Genomic DNA, 25,846 nt, shown 5'->3' on the forward strand with positions numbered 1-25,846 from the left:
AGGCTCGAATAAAAGAGAGTATAATATATCTTTCAATTAATGTAGCCTCGCAAAGTGGCATGCATGAAATGTCGATTCACATGGCATGCACTGCAGTTTCAATAAAGCTGGCATTTACCAGATAAAATTACTCAATTCTGACATATGTCAGGGATCATTCTTGGTGAATATGCCACTTGACTGACTGTAATAGTTAAAAAAAAAAAAAAAAATAAACATGCTTTATATATGTTCAAAAGTTTGGGCTAAGTAAGATTTTTGAATGTTTAAAGGGTGCATTTATTTCATCACAAATATAATATTGAAAATAATAATATTGTGAAATATTATTAGTAAAGTTTAAAATAACTTTTCTGATTTCATTTTTAAAATATATTCCTGTGATGGCAACTTTTAAAACGTGTTTAAAAAATGTTTTTGTTGTCACATGATCCTTTAGAAAGCATTCTAATATGCTGATTTGGTGCTCAAAAAACATTTCTTATATCAATATTGAAAAGAGTTGTGCTGCTTTTGTGGATTTTTTTTAAATGATTCTTTGATTTTTTTTTATTTATTTTTTTTTAACAAGATGGCGCCGCTGTGTTCGGACGCCATTCGGGTCGCTCCGCTGAGATTTTGCTTCAACTTTCTTTTTTACTTACTTTTACTTTCTCTTTTTACACATTTCACGTCGGCACTGATCACCTACAACATAGAAACACTTTTGGACATTGGAAACCGCTACACCAACCTGCTTCAGGACACTTTATCCACGAATCCTGCGTGGCCTCTGGAGATTCTTCGGAACGCGGAGATAAACAATACCCCCCCCGAGGCGACGGATCAAGAAACACCGCGGGAAGCGCACTGGAATTCGAGTCAGTCTCAGGAAAAGGGCTCACAGTCCTCCTCTTCCAAGCATTCTCCTCGCTAATGTCCAATCCTTGGAGAATAAGATGGACGATCTTAGAGCCAGGATTAGTTTCCAACGGGACATAAGGGACTGTAACATCCTTTGTTTGTCAGAAACGTGGCTTTCGTCCTCGGTCCCGGACACTGCTGTAATGCCGAGTGATAACTTCTCTGTCTTTCGGACGGACAGAACAGCAGAGGCCGGTAAATCCAGGGGTGGAGGAGTATGTTTCATGATCAACAAGAAATGGTGTGATCCCAGGAATATCTCCATTCTGTCACGTTCCTGCTCGCCTCATCTGGAATATCTTTCCGTTATTTGCCGCCCATTTTATCTGCCCCGGGAGTTTTCATCGATCATTGTTACTGCTGTGTACATTCCACCACAGGCGGACACCGGCTTGGCTTTGTCTAAGCTTCACGATGTGCTCAGCGGCTACATTAACAAACATCCTGACGCTGCCTTCATCATCGCGGGGGACTTTAACAAAGCCAACCTCAGGCAGGTCATGCCGAACTTCCATCAACACATATCCTGTCCAACTAGAGGACCAAACACACTGGATCATTGCTACACTCAGTTCAAGGATGCCTACAAAGCCCGCTCACTACCGGCTTTTGGCAAATCGGACCATGCCGCCATTTTTCTAACACCGGGATACAAACAAAGGCTCGTTCAGGAACCTCTGGTGCAGAGAGTAGTGACGTGCTGGTCCTCCCACTCAGAGACTATGCTGCAGGCGGCGCTTGATGACGTCGACTGGGACATGTTCCGGGCGAGTTCTTCTGACGTCAGCGAGTTCACGGATGTAGCATTAAGCTTCGTAAACACGCTAACCGAGCAAGCTACAGAAACAATAACGATAAGGACATTCTCCAATCAGAAAACGTGGGTGGACAGAACAATCCGTGCCGCGGTTAACACACGCACTGCCGCTTACAATGAGGCTCTTGTCTGGGAATACGAGCGAGTACAAAGCATCGTGCTATGCTCTCCGTCGTGCAGTAAGAGCCGCTAAACACAGATACAGAGAGAGAATTGAGTCTCATTTCCAGCTCAACGACTCTCGACGGATGTGGCAGGGACTGAGGACCATCTGTGACTTTGGAAACAAATCCTCCGCGGAGGTGAGAGCAGATCCGTTGCTGGCCGACGAGTTAAACATCTTCTACGGCCGCTTCGATGGCAACGACGGCGGCGCGTCTCTGCCGACCAGCGCGTCAGGAAGCAGCAGGCAGAGCAGCGATGATCCTGTAATCACCGTGTCGGAGGATGAGGTTCGGAGGGCACTAAAGAGAGTGAACGTCAGGAAAGCAGCCGGACCTGATGGGATAACCGGCCGTGTTCTGAGGTCCTGCGCCGATCAGCTCGCTGGTTTGTTCACGTCTATCTTTAATGAGTCCTTTGCTACCTCCGTGGTTCCCACTTCATTCAAAAAATCCATTATTATCCCTGTGCCAAAGAACAATAAACCCTCTTGCCTGAATGACTATCGCCCAGTTGCCCTCACATCTATAGTCATTAAGGTTTTTGAGAGACTTGTAAAGAGCCACATTTGCTCCTCCATCCCTGATACTCTGGACCCTCTTCAGTTTGCCCAAACAGATCCACGGACGATGTCATTTCTCACGTTCTCCATTCTTCCCTCACACACATGGACAGCAACAATGGGAATTATGTAAGGCTGCTATTCATTGACTATAGCTCAGCTTTCAACACTATAGTCCCCATCAAGCTGGCATCTAAACTCACAGACCTCGGCCTAAACTCCTCACTCTGTGACTGGATTCAAGACTTCCTCACCGGCAGACCTCAAGTGGTGAAAGTTGGCCAGTTCACCTCAAACTCCATCACTCTGAACATAGGAGCCCCACAGGGCTGTGTCCTGAGTCCCCTGCTCTACTCTCTCTACACGCATGACTGCGTGTCCTCTCACAGCTCCACATCTATTGTCAAATTCGCTGATGATACTGTGGTTCTGGGCCTCATCTCCAACAACGATGAGACCGCATACTTGGATGAGGTAGAGAGTCTCACATCATGGTGCCAGGACAACTGTCTCTCTCTGAATGTGAGCAAAACTAAAGAGCTGATCATGGACTTTAGGAAGAGAAAGCAGCAGCCCTACACTCCTCTTATGATCAGTGGGACCCCTGTGGAGAGGGTGAGTAGCTTCAAGTACCTCGGTGTAAACATCTCCGAGAACCTGACTTGGACTACACACATCCAAACACAGGTCAAGAAAGCCAGGCAAAAACTGTACCATCTGCGACAGCTGAGGAAATTCAGGGTCTCACCAGCAATCCTGAAAACTTTCTATTCAGGGACCATACAAAGTGTATTGACTCAGTGCATCTCAGTGTGGTATGGAAACAGCTCCAATCAGGACTGCAAAGCACTACAGAGAGTTGTGCGCTTAGCTGAGCGCATCTCAGGGTCTGCTCTCCCCTCTCTGCAGGACATCTACCTCAAATGCTGCAAAAATAGAGCTGTTAAAATCATCAAGGACTCAAATCACCCTGGTAACCGTCTATTCACTCTGCTACCATCTGGTAAGCGCTTCCGTAGCCTGATGGCAAAAACTGAGAGACTTAGGAGGAGCTTCTTCCCCCAGGCCATCAGGCTCCTAAACTCTAACTCTGTGTCATAACATCACTTGACTCCATGTAAATATCACCATATCAATAAGCTATTCATAATTTTTCTCTACCTCATATTGCTGCTATTTAAATACCCTGTACAACTTTTTTGCACATTATTTTTGCACATTCCTCTTATTACTATTTAAGTCAACAACATACTGACCTGCACATTTATATTTATATTTTTTATCTTATCTTTTATTTTATTCTTTTATTTTATTTTTTCTACTTTTCTTCTCTTAATATTTGTATACTTTATAATTGCACTGTCCTTGGAGCGGACCTGACCTACATTTCACTGCTGGTTATACTCTGTATAATTGTGTATGTGACAAATAAAACTCTTGAATCTTGAAGAATATAAATCTCAAAAGAATATTTATTGTTGTTTATTTCAAATATAAATCTTTTGTAACATTATGTATGTCTTTACTGTCACCTTTTATCTATTTGATGTATCCTTGCTGATATAATAATAAAAGTATTATTAGGACCACAAAAGGACCACAAATCTTGGTTGTGTGTATATGTATACCAATTAACAATTGTTAATATTAATATTTTACAATTAGTTTATTTTTCTGATCCCACTGGCAAACTGTTTTATCTATATTAAGCATTATGAATATTTTTACTAAGAAAAAAGTAAAATGACTTGCAATGCAGAGAAATGCATCTTATATTGAGGATCTAATGAGGAGCTGTGGGTAATGCAGACCTTGGTCTTGGCTGGACTTGCTGGACAGCGGTTCAGAAGGGCAGTGGGGACTGGCTTCCTGTACAGCGTCGCCATGAGCTGCGGTCAGAACATTCTCTGCCAGAGACGCTGCAGACATTCTGCTGTACATGGAGCTGGGCTGCTACACAACACACATGCACACGATATTCCGGTCAAAAGGAAGTCAAAGAAAACTAACTATGAGAGATATACAGGACTTTTTAGCATAACTATATATCATCTCATGATGGTAAAAGAAGATTCACTTTGCCACTAAGGGGGGACACGGCTTTACTGCAGTCTGATACTCCACTGACTTGGGCATCTATGGGGGCGAGACCAGGAGGAGGGGACGGAGTGTTCTGGGTGTAGCCCGGCACCCCTGACAGCAAGATGCTGGTTAGAGTGGCCTGGGTGGCTGGGTGGATCATCAAGGGTGATGAGAAACCTAAGAAAAAACAATTATCGCGTTTGGTTTGAAATATCTTATTTTATATTATCTTAATAAGGTATAATAAAAAGACATTTTGTCTTGTGTAATATAATATAATATAATATAATAATGCACTGTCTTCTAAATAAAATAAAATTAAATAGACTGAGTTCTAAATAACAACAATGTGAATGTAAAGTGGACTGAGACCCTATCACAAATCAAAGGAATCACTTTCAAGTTCAAGTTTTATTTTATTTCAAGATAACTAAAGTGTGAACTAAAATGTGAACATATAGGACGAAGAATCCATACTGAGTGTGTTTGTTTGTGGATGTCTGTCTGTGTTCTCCTTACCTGGAGTGCTGGCAGGACTGGCCAGTGAGTTGGGCCAGAGATTGGGGCTGGGTGTTCCAGAGGTGGATGTCTGTAATGGGCTGATGGAGCTGTTGAGCGCGTTGAGAAGGGAGTTGGTGGAGGGTCCTGTCATGGAGGCTGTCGTAGGTCCCAGCAAACCTACAGGTCAGTTCAAAAAGATCAGACAATAAACCAAAAAACACAATTTCAACATAAGACATTTTCTGTACATGTAAAGGAATAGTTCAGAAATGAAATCTGCTGCAAATTTACCTACTCTTAGGCTGTCTAAGGTGAATGAGAGGTTTTTTTTTTTAATCAGCATTATATTGCTTGCTCAGCAATGGCTCCAGCAGTGAATGGGTGCCATCAGAATTAGTCTAAACAGCTGATTTGTTTATTATAAACAAGAAGCTTTTTACTGCAAAAGTTAATTGATGGACTGGAGTGGTGTGGATTAATTGTGGATTATTGTGGTGTTTTTATCAGCTGTTTGGACTCTCATTCTGATGGCACCCATTCACTGCAAAGGATCCATTGGTGAACAAATGATGTATCGCTACAGTACATTTCTCCAAATCTGTTCAGATCAAGAAACAAACCCATCTACTGTACATCTTGTATTGCCTGAGGGTGAGAACATTTTCAGCAAATTTTCATTTTTGAAAGCACTTACTGTGCAATTAGTACGTCTCATTCAGCTGTTCATCTTATGTACTGTTCATTTTGACAACAAATGTTAATCTAATTCTAGTAAATTATTGTAATTTTGGTTATATTTTAGCAGGGAGACAGAAATCATAAATGATTTAGTTCCCCTAACTTTTTCAGCTTCCAAAATCTTCATATTTAACAGTCTCTTTACTCATCTTCAGTGCAAAGAGAAGAATTTAAAACTCATGTAAAACTACTTCAGGACCATGCAAAAGTCTAAGCCAGCTGGTTTAGTCGGCGGACCAAGCAATGAAGTGGAAGTGGTAATCCTGTTATGCTTTGCACCCACTTACATGCCTTTCAACAAAACAATTAAGACTACTGGGAGTATGTTACATAATCTCATTAATATTCATAAATCAAGCTGACAATAATGTTCCCCTCGCTTTTTGAATTGTTCACACACCCCTGCATTTTGGATTCTTCAATACTGTAAAGTGTACTCCTGTATCAGTCCACAAAAAAAACATATTCAGGAACTGAATCAGATTTATTTATTTAATTAAACTCAAGTTGATTAGAAGAATAATGTACTTTTATAGCCACCGGAAATAAATGTACCGTTTTCTTACCTAGGCTGGTGAGGCCTAGGCCAGCAGAGGCCAGGATGTCAAGGCCAACAGGGCAGCTGAGAGGTGGAGGTGGAGCAGGGGCGTACAGAGGACTGCTGCTGTTACTGCTGATGCTGGTGGGGACTGATACACCACTGCTCTCCAAACCCAACAGATAACGCCTGGCCTCGTACATGTTCAGAGCGTTCCTCTCCACACTCTTCACTATCACTGACTGACAGCCCAGAGAAAAAGAGATTTAGAGTTTAGAAATCAGCTCCTGTCCACTAGTAGGCGCTATATTTTAGGACCATGCAAAAGTCATACAGTATTTGTTTGGTGTCATTCAAAAAACAACAACAGCAGAGTCCAGCAGAAAAAGTTTTATCAACAATAGAATAATTATTTGTCACAGGCAGTAAAGTCCCGTTCACACCAAACACGTTAACTTTAATGATAACAATAAGATAAAGTTTTAAAAATCTATTTAAACTATATCGATAATGGTGCAGGTGAATAATGTTGTTAGAATCACTTTCAAAGTGATTTTTTTCCAACTGATGAACGATCTAAACATCGAATGCCAATCAGAGAATGTTATCATGCATGGGTGGGGATGATAATTTAGTTAATGTTATACAGTAATTATCATTCTTAAGGTCATTGCACACTGATTCCGAAATTTTCACAACCGTGTTTTTCCATTTTTTTCGTATTCCTTATCCTTTCCTATCAAAATGCATGCTACGGATGCGAAAACGCAGAAAATCGAACCTGGTTTGATTTTTTTTGACAGACGAAAGTTTCGGAGGGAGTGTGCAAATGTGATTGACACAACGTGAGGTCGTATTTATTTTTTAACATGTAAAAATTTCGGACTCAGTGTGCAATGACCTTTAGTCTAAACAGGCATTAAGTTCATACAGAACATATTTTTGCATTCCACTGTGCTGATTTTCATTTATTTATTTATTTATTTAATTTTTTTGTGTAAATGCACTATTCTTACATGTTCAACTTTTGCATTTGCATCTTGCGTATGATCTGTCGCGTGACAGATGGTTTGGTCTGAACTCAGATTCAGAGAAAACAGAGTGAGAAAATTAGTCCAAAAACTCTTCTAGTGTTGGCATAATCAGTACATTTTGCCTCTGTAGTACAGAATGGCATCATAATGAATATAATGTGGATGTTGTTTCCTTTTAAAGAGAGTTAATTCATGATTTTTAAAATTTTTGCACTTGAAGTCCACTTATTGTAGATGTTAAAAGAAGTTTAAAGCGGCAGGTTCTGCACACAGCAAGAAACATCACATGGTTTGGTGAACTTTACCATATTTCACTTTCATTTTTAATTCTTCTTTTGTTTAGGAGTAAATTTAGTTTCAATACACTGTTTTTTTTTCATTAGCAAGGAAGTTCTGATTTCAGTATGTTTTAATTTAAAGGGGTCATATGATGCGATTTCAAGTTTCCCTTTCTCTTTGGAGTGCTACAAGCTGATTGTGCATAGATAAGATCCCTGAAGTTGCAAAGACTAAAGTCTCAAAACCAAAGAGATATTCTTTATCAAAGTTAAGACTCTGCCACGCCCCCCTAAAACGGCTCGTTCAAATACGCCCCCACATGTTTACGTCACGATGTGGAAATATTTTCATAATGCCGCCCAAATGTTCACGCAAAGAAAGAAGTTTCAGTAACTGCAGTAGTGTTGATGAATCCATGACAGGGAGACGCTGTGTGTTTCTAGGCGAAAGCAAAAGCACTTTATTTGGCCTTCCGAGAGTAGATGCATTTAGGAATCATTAAGATTACTTACAACAGAACAGCAACGCATTTTATGGACGACCGTTTCGTGAACCTAGGAGAGGAGGTAATTCTGACTTTGCTATGACAATCTGGTGCTTCTGAATCAGCGACTGTAAGTATGTTTTGTTATTAGTTTAAGTATTTTCTATTGACTGTTCAAATGCGGACTTTTGCACGTTGTGTGTGTGTGCGTGCGTGTGTGAGATTGAGGGAGAGAGACAGGGTCACATCACAGTGGAGTCAGCTGTCACACGCGGGCTTGTGTGCAAACACATACGAGCTTCATCACTGTGTCTGTCACGCGACTCTGTTCTTGAACTGATGGCAAAACTAAGGACATTATTAACTGTCTTTACATTTATTTTGAAAGATGAAGCTCGCGATTATGGAATGCGATGCGCACTTGTGGTGTTCGGCCGATCACAATGCACTGTGCCAGTTGGCCAATCAGAGCAGACTGAACTTGTCGGAAGGAGGGACTTTGTAGAAAACGAAGCATTTGAGAGAGGCGGGGCATAGAAGAACGACGATAATGTACAGTATTTGAAAAATAATGTTTTTTGAACATTGAAGCATATCAACATATTCTGTTACACATCTTTAAAAAAGCATCATATGACCCCTTAACATCAAATTCTTTTATTTCAAAAGACCAATTAAACTTTTATTTCTAATGATCCCTTTGAGTCTGAGGTTGTAAAGATCTATTAGTGGTGAACTTGCTGAACTTAATTGAACCTGAGAGTGGAGGATTTCTGTGAATGTACTGAAATTCTACGTGTTCTCATATTTCCTTTTCTATTGGTAGCAATAGTAGCAATCCTCCTTAGCATATGTGCTGTATACATTAGTCACATTAGTCTATTAGTAGAGTGAAAGAAGAGAAGCCAGAGGCATCAACACAAATCACTGAAATGGAAAAACCTAGGTTTATACTAAGACTGATAATTTACAGTGCTGCCGTTCAGCTTAAAACACCGGATAGGATTTCACCCTTGACCATGACCAAGGACGTGAAGCGTTCCCAGTTTCCACATCCTGTTAGTAAGCCACCCACAAATCCTATACGTTCCATACATTACTTTTACAAGACTAGGCATCGTAATTTTAAGCCTCTGAAAGAACTAGGCCTTAATGCTTGATCTGAGGATTCAAGGTATCATACATGGTGGCATCAAAAAGCTGGAGACTTAATCTAGACTTAATGATGACTTAAAATGTATGAATGTCTTTATATTACACTACAGTGACTACTGTGGTAAGATTTTTTTTTTTATGTTTCTGAAAGTCTCCTATGCTCACCAAAGATTTATTTGATCAAAAATATAGTAAAATAGTAATATTATGAAATATTATCACAACTTAAAATAAACTGTATTCTATGTGAATATATTTTATTATGAATAAATAAATTCTTATTAATTTATGTATATACACACACACATATACATAAACATATACATTTTTTCAAAATATATACTGTATGTTTGTGTCTTTATATATACATAATAAATATACACAGCACACACACATATATTATTTACACAAAAACTTTTGGATGTGATTAATCATTTCCCAGCACTAATATATGTATAATAAAAAGGTTTTACAGTGTGTGTGTGTGTATATATATATATACACACACACACTGTAAAACCTGTGTAAAAAAAAAAGATGTGTAACAAAACATACTTACCAAACCATCTTTTGGTGTTATAATATTACTGTCAGGATTTACTAAAGATGTGCAGTGAAGAATTAGCACTGAAAAGGTGTAGACACAGTTATTTTTGCGCCCGACCTTATTGAATATGCATTTGTAGGAGTTTCCCTTTCAGACGCAAAATTTATGGGAGGAGAGTATTAAAATTAATTACGCAACACAATTTACTAATGTTTGCGCTTATCAAATTACTGGTATTTGCGCCATTATTTAATGTGCTCATTGTTAGTAAATCTCCCGCAGAATTTTCCTCTCCCATCGGCTAATTTGCCCTGTTTAGTGAATCTGGCCCTAAAATGCTATGGCAAAAACCTGTAAATTGGTTAATAATAATTTTATAACTGTAATAGATGTAACTTTACATTTAATATACTTTTAGAGTAAAAACTCTTAAATTTACAACTGTGAACAACTGTGTGTGCACCTGAGGAGAACTGACTTCATACATCCACTAAAAATCCCCTTGAAACTAGTTGATTAAAAGTCATTGCTCAAATGGCTCAAAAACAAAAAGTGAGTCCTGAGAAAAGCTCAAAGTGTAACATCTAAAAGTGTCCACCACCATAAGTGATATATGTTGCGAATGTGAGGTCGAGTTTGGCTTATGTAAATAGTGTGAGTGTGCATACCTTGCTGGGTTGCTTGGGTTTGGGTTTGACACTAATGAACACATCAAGCTGTTCCATTAGGGAAGTAATGCACTGCGGTTCCACCTCCATGTCATCTTTGATATCAAACATCAGCACCAGTGGCAGGCAGCCCTGTGGAAAGCACAAGGAAGAAAGCAAGAAAAAAAAGAAATGAACAAAGTTTTTCTACACCATTGTAAATCATTCATACAGCCGAACTTTAAATGTTTCAAGGACTCTGTTGGCCTCGGCCCTAAAGCAGCAACAGTTATTCAGCAGTGATCCATCACCTACTTCTCATGTTGAAAAGAAAAACAGCAGCAGGTACTCCAGGCGTAAGGCTTTCATTTACTGGGCCTTGACCTTCTTTTTCCTCTCCCGACACAGCTAACTCAGCAGGCAGTGAAGAAACTGCTACATATGGGGGATCACGTGACCCATCGACGGCGATGCAGGCTTGAGTCTTTCGCTCTGCTCACTTTGCCATATTTTGTATGATCCTGTCAGTAAAATTTGAACCACTCTGCATTGGACCTGTCATGAGTGCTAAGGCAGACAAAGGGGATCGGAAAAGAGAGATTGAGCAATCGCCAATGAAAAAAAAATCAGATTCCACAATCTCCAGAGAAGACCTCGACGATGCTATTGCTAGCCGCATCGAACTAGCATTTGAAGAGCAGCAAAACAAGTTGAATTCAGTTGTGAATCTGGCAGTAAGAGAGGCGATGGACTCTGTGCTGATTCCAGCATTACGCAAACTGCGTGAAGACATACAAGTGACCAACAAGTCTGTTAAAGAGCTAAGAGAGGAGTTTGAGACCATAGCTACCGCGGTGAAACAGACATGTGAGATTCTGCGTAGATTCTGTTCAAGCAGCTGCACGTGAGGATAGGAGGACAGTCACGGGCTTAAGAAATCAGCTGGAGCGACTCACAGAGAAGGTGACGGATATGGAGGACAGGTGCTGGAGGAACAACGTATGACTATGACTACAACGTATGACATCGCGTGTATGACGGAGGGAGGGGCTCTGACCGGCCGCGCACTCTCATCTTCCGTGTACTGAGATGGCATGACAGATCAGATATCCTGAAGGGTGCTCGAAAGGCTTATCCGGTGAAATGCGCACAGAACAATGTCACACTGCTATTTTTTCCCGACTTTAGTCCAGCTACAGTGATCAGGAGAAAGGCATTTGGTCTGGTTTTGAAGAAGATGACAGCGCCTGGTCTCCAGCCCTTCCTCATCTATCCGGTCGTAATCAAACTACGGCACAAGGGGGAACAGAAAAGCTTCGATTCCCCTCAGAAGGATTTTATTAGCTCCCTGTCCCAGCAGAAGACGTATGCCGCGGCTCCGTGCGGGGGAACGGCGGCCGCTGTCTCTCCAGCCCGGCGGGAGGAGTTTGATGGCCGGGATGAACATGGTCCCAGCTGCCCAGGAGCGGATGATGGCAGAATGGACATGGACGCTGGCTAAACTTGTTTTTTGCTTTTTTCTTCTCTCAAAAAACACAACGTTTACACGCTATATATTCAATGCATACTCTAAATATTTTATCACTAAATGTGAATGGGTTAAATTCTGCTGTTAAACGAACTCGTGTGTTAGAATATTTACATCGTAAATCTATTTCCTGTGCCCTAATACAAGAGACACATTTAAAGCAATCCGACGCTGCACGTTTCCAGAATAAGTATTACAAATTAGCAGCTTTTTCCTGCGCTCAAAATAAAACTAAGGGGGTGCTTATCCTTGTTAACCGGAAGTTAAATTTAACAATTGAACACCTTGGTAGTGATGAGAAGGGTAGATTTGTCTTTATCCGATGCAAAATATATAATAATAGGTTAGCCTTGGTCTCTATTTATGGTCCGAATGAGACAGACAGTGCATTCCTTTCACAGATTTCCAAAACTCTGCTTGAGCAGATTGATTGCCCTTTAGTGGTGGGTGGGGATTTTAATGCTGTCATAAATCCTGCTTTAGATAAATCTCAATCTGATACAACAGCCAATCCATCCTCTAAATTACTGAATACATTTATCACTGAGCTTAACGTAATCGATCTTTGGAGAATTCAGAATACTAAATCTAAGGACTTTCTCTAGGATAGACTACATTTTCTCAGCCCATCTTTAATTTCGTCTGATTCCTCCATCTCTATATTACCAATTTTATTATCTGATCATTCTGCTGTGCTGTGCAGTGTTCCACTTTCCGATGTTAAAGCCAAGTCCCCTAGATGGCGCTTTAACATATCATTATTAAGTAATCAGACTTTCATTACTTCTTTAAAAGAATATATTAAGGAGTTTCTTGAAATTAATATGCCCTCAAAAACTGTGGGAGACGACTAAGTGTGCTATACGAGGTTTCTGTATATCTTTCTCTTCTACTCTTGCCAAAGCGAAAACCCGCCAGTTTACACAATTAGAAAATAAAATCCAATCATTACAGAACCTACAAAAACAACATTTTACGGAGCAACAGGCTACACAGTTATCCTCTTTAAAAGAAGAATATGATTTGCTTTCACAATCAAAGTCGGAATTTATTTTACATAGGACTAGGCAAAAATATTATTTTGAATCTGAGAGACCTAGTCATTTATTGGCTCTTAGGTTGAAAGAATGCGAGTCTAAGGCATATATAAGCGCAATAAAATCATCGGATGAGCAGGTCACCACAAACCCTGTGGCAATTAATGAAATATTTAAAGGTTTCTACACAAATCTATATAAAGCCGAAACAGATTTTGATTAACCAATTTGTAAGCAGTATTTAGATAAATTGGAACTGCCTCGGATCTCACAGATGGATAAAGAATCTTTGGAGGCCCCATTAAGTTTGGAGGAACTCCATGTCTCTTTAAAGCCTTCAAAAGGGCAAATCGCCAGGCCTAGATGGTCTCCCCCCGGAATTATATTTAGAAATTTGGGATTTGGTAGGGACACTTATACTTAATTCATTTAATTTTGCAATTGAACATGGGGTATTTCATAGAGATCAAAAAACATCACCGATTTCATTACTTCTTAAAAAAGGGAAAGATCCATTAGATTGTTCCAACTACAGACCAATTTCGCTTATCTCATGTGATCTAAAAATTTATGCTAAAGTTTTTACTTCTCGTATGGAGAAAGTAATTCATAGTCTGATCAAGGAGGACCAAACTGGTTTCATCAAGGGGCGTAATGCATCTGATAATATGCGTCGACTCCATCATATTCTTGACTTTGCGGACTCCCACCCAACCCCTTGTGCAGTCTTTTCACTTGAAGCAGAAAAAGCCTTTGACAGGCTAGAGTGGAATTATATGTGGGCAGTTTTGCAATGTTTTGGCTTCGGTGAACACTTCATTTCTATGATTAAGACATTATACCACTCACCTGCTGCATCAGTCATAACTGGTAATGTTATTTCCCCCCCATTCCCTTTACAGCGGGGAACGAGGCAGGGCTGTCCGCTTTCCCCCTTATTGTTTTGTCTATCTCTTGAACCCTTAGCACAAGCCATCAGGAAGTCTGAAGTATCGATTAAGATTCATGATCATAATCATAGTATTTCGTTATACGCTGATGATATTATTCTATATTTAGACCACTTTGATGTTTCAGTCTCTAATATAATTAAGGAATTTGATAATTTTAGTAGCTTATCAGGATATAAAATAAATCTGCTTTAATGCCAGTTAACAATATTAAAGTTAATTCTTCTATTCCCTCATTCATCCCTATTAAGGAATCTTTCACCTATCTGGGCATTACCATTTATAAAAACATTCATAAGATTGCCAGGGACAATTTTAATAATATTTTAGTTAAGGTCAAGAATGACATTCAAAGATGGAAGAATCTTAATGTTTCCCTCCAAGGAAGAATCTCCACTGTTAAGATGAATTTGCTAACTCGATTTAATTTTCTTTTCTCTATGCTACCGCTTTCTCCCCCTCCATGTTACTTTAAGGAGATCAACTCCATAATTACGAAATTTATCTGGAATGATAAATGCCCCAGAATTAAACTTACCACATTACAACATCCTAATAGCGCAGGAGGACTGGCTGTACCAAATTGTGAACTGTATTATTGGTCGGTCCAACTTAAGGCTCTTCATACTTGGGTTGATCCTCAAACTACAGTTTCTTCGAGAGTGATTGAAGCTGACAAGCTTAAACCAAATAGACTCCAAGACATTGTATTTACTGGCACAGGGGAAAAAAGGGGATAATTATAAATTTGGTCCGGTTGTGGCCAATTCTATTAAAATCTGGAAAACGGTTGAACGTCGGATAGGAGGACCCTTCAAATTTTGTTATAGTACACCTTTATGGCACAATTTTAATTTTGTATGCGGAAATCGCCCATTTGTCCAACCCTCTTGGTCTTCTTTAGGTGTAAACACGTGCAGTGATATATATGATAACCAGGGCCTATGTTCATTTCAGACGTTAAGAACTAAATTTTGTCTACCAGCATCTGCATATTTTGTCTCTCTTCAATTACGTTCCGCTCTCAAAGCGTATGGCGTTCCTTGGTCTTCTCCCGTTTCCTCTCATCCTATGCGGGACTGGATTGCACCATCTGCTGGTCGGCCATCTGCTTCCTTAATATAGAATAAGATTCTTGATTGCATTATAAAACCTCTTTCTATTAAAACTATTTGGAATAGGGAATTATCTGACCTTAATTTATCTGTCGACTGGGAGAGGGTGTGGTCTAATCTCAGTTTAACATCTAAAAATCTGGCTCATCGTCTTATTCACTTCAAAGTCATTCATAGAGCATACGTAACTCCTTACAAAAGATTCAAAATGAAACTACAATCAAATTTCAACTGCCATATATGTAATACTACATCATCAGGTACCTTTCTGCATATGTTTTGGGAATGTCCTATCACTATCAGTCTATGGACACATGTAAACCTGGTTTTATCATCCTTACTGCAAACTGATTGGTCAGTTAACCCAAGTTTGTGTCTTCTTAATGATGATTCTGGTCTTTGTATAAGTTCGATGCAAAAGAGAATGTTGTTTGCTGGCTTTACAGCTGCGAAGAAGACAATAATACAGAACTGGTTTACACCGCATATGTGTGGGAAAACATATTGGATCCGTAGCCTCCTGCAAATAGTGTCTTGTGAATGTACAACAGCACGAATCAATGGAGCCAAGCCTTCTACCATTTCTGTCCTTCCTTTTCTCCCTCCTTTTGACTGGACTTTGAGATGTTGAGTATGTGTCTGTTGTTTTATTTTATTATTTTATTTTATTTTTTATATATATATATTGTTTTTTTTATGTTGTGTTATGTATGAAAAATAAAAATTAAAAATGTTGATAACAAAACAAAAAAAGAAACTTCTACATATGCAGGAAAAGTTCTAGAGCCTAGATTGTGTGGTGGAAAGTCTGCTATGGCAGTCTTATTTGTGCATGCTAAAAATGTCCTTAATGGATCTAAATTGAGCCAAAAACTGAGAATAAATTATTCTTGAGTACTGTCTCTTTCCTCGGCCTCCAGCTGAGTGTTTAAATCAGGACTTGGGGGACAGATGGGCCAATATCTGTCTCCAGAGAGGACCGCAGTGTGGTGGAGGGCTAAATATTCTGCTTTCAGAGCGAGGGAATGCTCTCCACTTGTGTGTTCCTCAAAAGAATTGTGTTTTTTTTTCTGGTGCCCCTGCCTTTGTCAGTTTAATATTCTTCTGTTGGTTGGAGACCAATTAATTTGAAAAGGACCACCACATAATGAGAGAAAATAGAGCCACTATTTGTGTGATGGCTTAAGGGAAGATGAGATGAAATTAGATGAGAGTAGAGAGAAACTTCTGCTAAGGATTACCTTGTGGTGCCTAGGTGGCTATTTACTTGTCCAAGTCAGTTCTTAATATCATCTGCAGTATTTCTTCTTGTGCAATTTTACTGTGGTAATGTGATGTAACCATCAAGTAAAAAGTGACACTGTAATATATTTTCATTATCATATATCTCAATCATTATTTTATAAATTATTTTATAAATACATTATTTTATAAATATATTCAAGGTAAAGAGTATATTCTATTTTGTAAATATCATATTTTAGTGATGCACTGAAATGATTTTACTGAAACATCAAAACCAAAATTAAAGTTAATTAATCAGTTAATCAAATGTATTTACATTTACATTTAGTCATTTAGCAGATGCTTTTATACAAAGAGACTTACAAATGAGGATAATGGAAGCAATTATTTAATGATTTAATAATCAACACTCAAATAAAAACAAATAAGTTGTATAAATATAAAAAAAGAATTGGCAGTTTTTATTAAAACCTTTTAATAATGTATTAAATACAACCCGAATTCCAGAAATGTTGGGACGTTTTTTAAATTTGAATAAAATGCAAACTAAAAGACTTTCAAATCACATGAGCCAATATTTTATTCAAAATAGAACACAGAGAACATAAAGGTTTAAACGGAGCAATTTTACACTTTTATCCACTAAATGAGGTCATTTCAAATTTGATGCCTGCTACAGGTCTCAAAAAATTTGGTAGGGGGGCAACAAAGGGCTGAAAAAGCAAGACATTTGGAATAGATTCAGCTGGGAGAACATCTAGCAACTAATTAAGTTGATTGACATCAGGGCTGTAACATGATTAGCTATAAAAGGGATGTCTTAGAGAGGCAGAGTCTCTCAGAATTAAAGATGGGCAGAGGCTCTCCAATCTGTGAAAGAGGGTGTAAAAAGATTGTGGAATACATTAAAAACAACGTTCCTCAACGTCAAATTGCAAAGGCTTTGCAGATCTCATCATCTACAGTGCATAACATTATTAAAAGATTCAGAGAAACTGGAGAAATCTGTGCACGTAAGGGACAAGGCCGAAGACCTTTGTTGGATGCCTGTGGTCTTCAGGCCCTCAGATGACACTGCATCACTCATCGGCATGATTCTGTCATTGACATTACTAAATGGGCCCAGGAATACTTCCAGGAACCACTGTTGGTAAACACAATCCGTGCCATCTGCAGATGCCAATTAAAGCTCTATCATGCAAACAGGAAGCCATTTGTGAACATGGTCCAGAAGCGCCACCGTGTCCTGTGGGCCAGGGCTCATTTAAAAAGGACTGTTTCAAAGTGGAAAAGTGTTCTATGGTCAGACGAGTCCAAAATTTGACATTCTTGTTGGAAATCACGGACGCTGAGTCCTCCGGGCTAAAGAGGAGGGAGTCCTTCCAGCGTGTCATCAGCATTCAGTTCAAAAGCTAGCATCTCTGATGTTATGGGGGTGCATAAGTAGAGTATCGGCAGCTTGCATGTTTTGGAAGGCACTATGAATGCTGAAAGGTATATAAAGACGACGTCTATTTCAGGGAAGGCCTTGTGTATTTCAGCAGGACAATGCAAAACCACATACTGCAGCTATTACAACAGCAGGGCTTCGTAGTAGAAGAGTCCAGGTGCTGAATTGGCCTGACTGCAGTCCAGATCTTTTACCTATAGAGAACATTTGGCGCATCATTAAACGAAAAATACGTCAAAGACGACCACGAACTATTCAGCAGCTGGAAACCTATATCAGGCAAGAATGGGACCAAATTCCAACACCAAAACTACAGAACCTCATAACCTCGATGCCCAGACGTCTTCAAACTGTTTTGAAAAGAAGAGGAGATGCTACACCATCAGGGCCGCTGCTGGCCAAATGGGTGCCCTAAGCAGAATTGCATTGTTGTGCCCCCCCTCCCTCAAATATTAATGTAAAAAAACAAAAACAAACAAACAAACAAAAAAACACCAGCTATATACCAACAAAATAGAACTTTAATAAAATGCTGTATAAAAGTAAATTAATAAATAAAATTGTCCTTAAATTGTATTATTTACAATAATTGTCCATCAATTATGATCATTTGCATTCAGCCGCAAACATGAGGTGCGAGCGCGGATGCAGGAATGGCGCGTCACGTTTTTTTTTTTTTTTGAGCAACTGGGATGGTGCCCCCCTGGGAGTTGGTGCCCTACGCAAACTGCGTACTCTGCGTATAGGGAGCGGCGGTACTGTACACCATGGTAAACATGCCCCAGTCCCAACTATTTTGAGACCAGTAGCAAGCATCAAATTTGAAATGAGCTAGTTTTGTGCATAAAATTGTAAAATTTCTCCGTTTAAATAACTGTTATATTATCTATGTTCTATTGTGAATAAAATATTGGCTCATGTGATTTGAAAGTCTTTTGGTTTTCATTTTATTCAATTTAAAAAAAAATGTCCCAACATTTCCATAATTCGGGTTGTAGTTGCTGTAACAAACAATTAAACTGTGGTTGTAATATTGTAATTTGTATTCATGACAGATTTATAAAAACACACATCAAATAATGAAGACAACAGGTTAAGAAAAATATAATAAATATACTTGTTCAAAGGTAAATGTGATGTGGTTTACAAGCTGTAAATTAATTTCATCAATGATTTTGGCTCTCTAAAATTGTTTCAGAAACCGAAAATTTATTTTTGGCCAAACATTTTGGCTTGCAAAAATTTCAGTGCATTGCTATCAACTGTCATAAAAAAGGTCAACTGATATTTTAAGATATTTATTGACTTTGACACACAGTCATGAGACTCTGCAGGGGTCTATGATATAATTTCCTATTTAATTTTTTTTAATAAATTGATAAATCAGGACAAGCAAAATGATCATCATGTGATTGATTCTATTACTGGAAAACAAGAGTAGAACAGTAAAAAGAAAATGAGTCACTGCGCTGCAAGTGTATTTTTTTTCACCAATTTTTTGACCAACAAGTCTGAATGCTTATAAAAAAAATAATACACTTTCCTCTAAAAGCTGCATGATTTGTGGCATCATTCATGTTAGCAGCACAAACATTGTGGCATGAGAAATAAAGAACAAAAAAAATCTCTCACCATCAGGTACTGGCGAGCCAGACACACAGAGTCAATGGTTCCCTGCACGTAGACAGTGGATTTCTTCTGTGGGCAGTTGGGGTCTGGGAAGTGGACCTGCGCACCTGTTCGCTGCATGATGTGCTTGATGTTGCTGCCATTGCGGCCCACCATGAAGAGGTGGTGCTGGGGTGCAATGTCAAGCTGCGTGCTGATCGTGATGGCACTGGCCAGGTTGCCAGCGAGGTGCTCCAGTAACACTGCCGTGCCCCTCTGCAACGACACCACAGGGTTGGAAATTAATGGGGACTTGGGGCAAAAATGCCATGTAATGAACAAAGCTGCCTTTCGAATTTAAAAAATGCCTCTGCACAATCTATTACAACTGACAGAATCAAAATGAAATGTGAAAATGAATAAAAAGTGTTGATTGCAGCATTTTGAGTAACTGTTTTGTTTAGAAACCCATTTCTGCCTTTTAAAAAGGTCATTGCAACTTTTTATCTCACAATTCAGATTTTACATTTTTGCAATTGCGAGTTTATATCTCCCAATCCTTTGGAGCTTTTCTCCGTATTTTTTCCTTATTCCTTTATTTTACAACTTTATTACTTGCAATTGTTTCATTTCTGACTTTATAACTCGCAATTGCGAGAACTGCGAGATGATAAAAAGCCACAATTACATATTTATTTATTTTTATTCCATGGTGGAAACAAGCTTTCATTGTCTTTCTCGCAATTCTGACTTTATTTTGCACAATTCTGAGTTTAAAGCCCGGTTTCATAGACAGGGCTTAGCCTAAGCCAGGATTAGGCCATAGTTCAATTAAGACATTTAAGTAATTTTTACAAACGTGCCTTATAAAAAACATTACTGGTGTGGATTTTGAGACAAAACAAAGGCGCTGATATTTTTTAAAGGGGTGGTTGATTGCGATTTCACTTTTTTCATTTTAAATAGTGTGTAATGTTGCTGTTGGTGCATGAACAGTATCTGCAAAGTTGCTGCGCTGAAAGTTCAATGGAAGTGGAGATATCCTCTTTTAAAAATCAGGAAGTTTAATGCCTACAAAAACGACTCAAATGGGATGACAACGAGATACTTCCCGGGTTTCATACGTAACAAACCCATAAATTTACATCAACCCTCCCTCCGGAACATGCAAAAAAGGAGGCAAGGCCATGTTCTGTGGCTTTGTCGAAGAGGAAGAGTTATAGTGGAGAGCTGTAGCCATGCCGTCGAAAGTGTGTTATTTTCACCCAACTGTCAGGTCTTCTGTGTTCGGGCTTCCTACGGATGCTGTAGTTCGTCAGCAATGGTTAAAATTTATGTTTGATTATGTTCCTGACAATTACAATCGTAATTTAGCTCTCTGTGCTGCGCATTTTACGGAAGACAGCTTCCAGAATCTACACGAGTTCAATGCCGGATTCAACAAGAAACTATTACTAAAACATGGAGCAGTTCCAACTTTAAAACCAGAGGCAGCAGTTGTTGGGCCACAATCTGTAAGTAAGATTTAATAATTTTAAATGTATTTGCATGTATAATTTCAGACGTAATGTTTTAGTTTTATCAAGGACGTAAACAAATGCCAACGCTGGCTTTAGTAGCCAGTTAGTTATGCTATTTCGTGTGTCTATGACAAACGCATACAAATATTTTGGACCTGAATTTGTAATTATGTACTAATTTTGTAAATGTATTTTCCATGTATACTTTATGACATAATTTTCATGTAATTACTCAGTCATGTATTCAGTTATATTAAATGTTTAATCAGAAGAAACCCGTATCTCAAAAGCTAACAAACAGCAGTAGCATTTTAATAAAAAATAATACTGAATAATAATAAAAAAATTAATTTACCATTCAGAAACGTTTTGTAAGAGCCGTGTTTGAGGAGGTTCTGCTTGACTCTCTTCATTACCGCTTTCTGGGTCTGATTCTGGCTCAAACTGATACGGCAATATTGACACCATTATTTACATTTGACCGGAGCACATGCAACGTTCGCCCATAAAGGTAATGGCCGTGAAGTGTCCGGACAATGTGCAGTACGCAGTTTAGCCAATCACAACACACCGGCCCAACTAACCAATCTGAGCCTGTTTCTGAGGGAGTGGTTTCATAGAATCAGGAAGTTCAAATGACAGAGGAGAAAGCGGCTTACAATAAAGGTGAAATTTATGAAAAATAAGGCGTTTTTTAACAAACGAGACATGTTATATTGCACCACATAAACACAATCAAGCAAAGAAAAAAGGCAGTAAACCACCCCTTTAATATCAGTCAGTGCAAGTTTCTTTCAGTTGAAACAGCTCAGACTTACATTTTAGTCTAGGACTAGGCTTAATTCTTGCAAACTTTTCTTTGTGCAATTCTAAGAAAACAGTCATATCGTAAGATGTTATCATTTATTGTAAATTGAATTGTAAGATTACTCTAAGATGTTAACTCATAATTGTAAGTTTATACCTTCAAATTCGGAGAGAAAGTTGGAATTGTGAGATATTATCTCAGAATTATGAATTTATAACTTTCAATTGCAAAATATAAACTCATAATTGCGAGAAAGAAAGTGACTTACATGTTTGCAGTGTAAAGATAACTTTTGTTGATCAAATTTTATTGTTAACAGTCTACAGTGTTTTAATTGATGGAAGTAACTGCTTAAATTTAAATATCTGATATAAAAAGACACGGATACATCTAAGGTAATTATAAAAAAATGCATTTACAAAGGTAAAAAAATGTCTCTGGAAATCAATTCAGGGAACAAATATAGCCCTTTAATGGAAAAGTTTATTTCTGACCTTGAACAAAACCATGAATACCTCACAGACAGCTTTTTCAAACTTTTTCAAGACAGGTTGTCAATCACAACCACCCTGGTTACGATCTGCCAATACGACTGGTGCTTTTGACACTAATGGAGCGTGTTTTAGTAAACAAGAACCTCTTTATGTTCTTGCTTTTCCATCTGGCATATACGACCCTGAGAATGGCCTAGTTCGGGGAGTTTCTTTCAACGCACCATAAAACTAGGGGAAGAGAGGAAAGGCAGAGGGGCTCTTTTGGGGTTCCTTTCTGGCCATGTTCGTAGGCGGTTTTGGCACCAAACTCCAGCTCTCAACACATACCAGGCATAGCCAGCAGCCCACAGGACAACTCCAACCCTAGACCCTTCCTCAAGATCAGAGATGGAAGAAGATTCTCCTTGGGATGAATAGTAGGCTTCTCTCACACTAGACACTCAGTCTAAAGTGTTGCCGGCAGTCATTAGCACAACATGAAGAGTTCAGTGCCACCGGCAAACACCACAGACACACAGAGATCAAAGGCTGTGTAGGTGAAAGCTGGAGGATATACTGTGATCTTCTCTGGAGCTAATGAGGATGTTCTCTTTAGGATATGAAAATGCTTTGCAAACATATTAACCCATAGGAATATTCCTTTACAATTTAGGGTTTCTGCAGGCTTTACAAAGGTAAATGTAATCATTTTTGAAGACCTTTTTAAGACCAAGTCAATATATTCTCTCAAAGTAAATGAGATGCACACAATAACTTGTATTAGCAGTACTTCAAAATTTGAAAATACAACTTTGTACCGATCTCTATTTAGAATAAATGTAATAAATGAAACAATTGATTTAATTGATTAAAATCAAGTGCGTTTATGATAAAAACATAACAAATGTCCACAAATGGACTTAGGAAAAATAAGTTAATTCAAAGGCAAAATACATTTTCATATCCCATTTACAGTTCAATTTTGTTCAATTTCTCAGAATACAAGGCTTTCTATCTTCATTTTGCATCTTAAGTCAACATATCTTAATTTAAAGGGATAGCTCAACCAAAAATGACAATTTTGTCATTAATTACTCACACTCATGTTGTTCCAAATCCGTAAGACCTTTGTTCGTCTTTGGAATGCAAAGTAAGATATTTTTGATGAAATCTGAGAGCTTTCTGACCTTCCATAGACAGCAAGGGTCCTACCACATTCAAGGTCCAGAAAAGTACCAAGAAGATCGACAAAATAGTCCATGTGACATCAGTGGTTCAACTGTAATTTTATAAAGCTACGAGAATACTTTTTGTGCGCCAATAAACTAAAATAACTTTATTCAAAAATTTGTCTCCTCCATGTCACCCTAGCACCATTTTGGAGTGTACCACAACGCATGCGCATGCTTTGATCTGCACGTAAACAACACGTACACATGGTGCTGCTGACGCAGAACAAGCATTGCGCTGCGCCGCACCCTAATACTATGACAATTGTATTTAGTCTGTTGTTTCTAGTTTTAGTCATTGAGAACTGAGACAAAATTGGATTCTTTTTTATAAATAAACAAGCAACAACAATAAAAACTTTACACAATATTAATAATCAACACTTTCATATATCTTAAACATCACAGCATATCCCAACTTAAATACACTGTAACATTTTCAACAACCCTCCTAAATAACTCTGCAGAAAATATCAAATAAATAAATGATTAAAAAAAATCTAATAAATGATTGTTTAAAATAATGTCAACCACAAATTTACATTTTGTTTTGTACCATGAGATCTACCAACTGGTAATGTATGCAATATCCAAAGACTCCATATACTGTGCCAGTGTTTTAACAATAAGCCCTGTGATTTCTTCCTTTGCTGAGAAATCTTTTCTTACCCACTGCTTTTCGCAATGCAAGCCTTATTCTTTTGTCCTTTAAGATCACTGCAGATATATCATATCATTCAATAATGACACAATGTTAAGTTTACATAATAAACTCTTAAACTTTTTGACAAAGCTTTGGAGGTTATCAACTACTTCACAGTTCAGACCATATGCAAAAAGGTACCAGTACACCATTTTTTCCATATTTGATGTGCTCTATGTACAGTATGTGCAATGATCAGTGTTTATGTGTGAATAAATGCATAAATTAAATCCTTTATTAATGTTATTAATTAATGTTCATCATATGATGTGATCCTGTGTCACAGTTATGGACTGTTTGTTGTGTTTTCTGAGAGCTGCAGTGGAGGGAAATATGTTATTTGTGAAGTTGAAACTTGAAAGTTGAATATGAAAGTTAATATTTAAATGATTTAGATGAGAACATGAATTCTATAAAAACCTAAAAAATATGGGGGGGGGCTGCAACTTGTGATTTTGCCCCATATGTGAGTGTATCACCTTCACGGCTGCAGCATTATTCTGTGAGCCCCGCACTACTCCTGTTGCTCCATAGAGTCTGGACCTTTGTTTGAAGGCCACAGAGATGTTGTATGTCTGGGAGATATGCTGGATGGCAGGAGAGCTGGGGTCAGGGTTCGGCTGTACTATGACTGGCAGCTCGAACATCAACACCAGCGGAAGTAACTCCTGTAAGAAGACCAAGAAACAACATCAGTTAATGCAATCTGAATGATTGATATTGAAATATAGTCATTAGACTGATATCAATTTTGTGATTTCTGCAGCTGACAAGTTAGGATTATAGGTAAAACATTTTGAAACATTTTACTAGAGTAAACTGGAAACCAATTCAAACCCACATTTCCCACATGAGCAACATCCCAAGATATTCCTTGTGAAAAAATAGCATTTAAATGCATTGAATGAACATGTGTAAAATCCTAAAAATATGTTTTAAAAAATCCTCTGCTGTGAATGGGTGCCATCAGAATGAGAGTCCAAACAGCTGATAAAAAACATCACAACAATCCACAAGTAATCCACACAACTCCAGTCCATCAATTAACATCTTGTAAATCGAAAAGCTGAATGTTTGCATGAACAAATTCATCAAGCTTTTTGTTGACTTCAAACCACTGCTTCAAGCTAAAATACAAGTCCTCTATCTATAATGAAGCACAGTTCATAAGCAAAAATAATCCAAATGCTGTAAACAAATGTCAGTGGATTTTGATGTGAGAGGACAACAGGGGATGGACTTTTTCCACTGGAGGAAGCGATATTATGGATGCATATTTTGGTATATTTTTGAAGTGACGGTTTACAGTTAAACACCTTTATGGATTTCGTTTGATTTTTTGGACTCTCATTCTGACGGCACCCATTCACTGCAGAGGATCCATTGTTGAGCAAGTGATGTAATGATACATTTTTCCAAATATGTTCCATTGATGAAACAAACTCATCTCCACATAGGATTTCCTGAGGGTGAATACTTTTTCTGCAGATTTTCATTTTTGGTTGAAGGCTTCAAGAATCAACTCATGCTTAGCTGTGAGCAAGAATGCCATTTTGGGACTATAGCCACAGTTGAGGAAGAGAGCCACTGTGACTGATGCACACAGTCTACAATTACCTGTGTGCATAATGATTTTGACAAAGGGAAACAAGAAAATCATTTTTAAATGTGCACAGGGTGACAAGATAGTGCGTGCTTGGCTTTAAATGTAAACAACATGGTTTGCTATGA

General features: G+C 38.4%; 1 protein-coding gene across 1 annotated transcript in view; it reads right to left on the reverse strand.

Annotated features, from left to right (window-relative positions):
• The window catches only part of LOC306852331 (protein bicaudal C homolog 1-like), a 115,147-nt gene that overhangs the window by 11,268 nt on the left and 78,033 nt on the right, over positions 1-25,846 (reverse strand). The window contains exons 7-13 of the mRNA XM_079389066.1: positions 24,595-24,783; positions 19,407-19,658; positions 10,471-10,602; positions 6,332-6,545; positions 5,046-5,204; positions 4,522-4,703; positions 4,256-4,397 (exon numbers count right to left, since the gene is read on the reverse strand). Coding sequence (XP_079245192.1) covers positions 4,256-4,397; positions 4,522-4,703; positions 5,046-5,204; positions 6,332-6,545; positions 10,471-10,602; positions 19,407-19,658; positions 24,595-24,783 — 1,270 coding nt within the window. The remainder of the gene's footprint in view (positions 1-4,255; positions 4,398-4,521; positions 4,704-5,045; positions 5,205-6,331; positions 6,546-10,470; positions 10,603-19,406; positions 19,659-24,594; positions 24,784-25,846) is intronic.

This window comes from Barbus barbus (genome assembly GCF_936440315.1).
Source record: "Barbus barbus genome assembly, chromosome: 32".
NCBI lineage: Eukaryota > Metazoa > Chordata > Actinopteri > Cypriniformes > Cyprinidae > Barbus > Barbus barbus.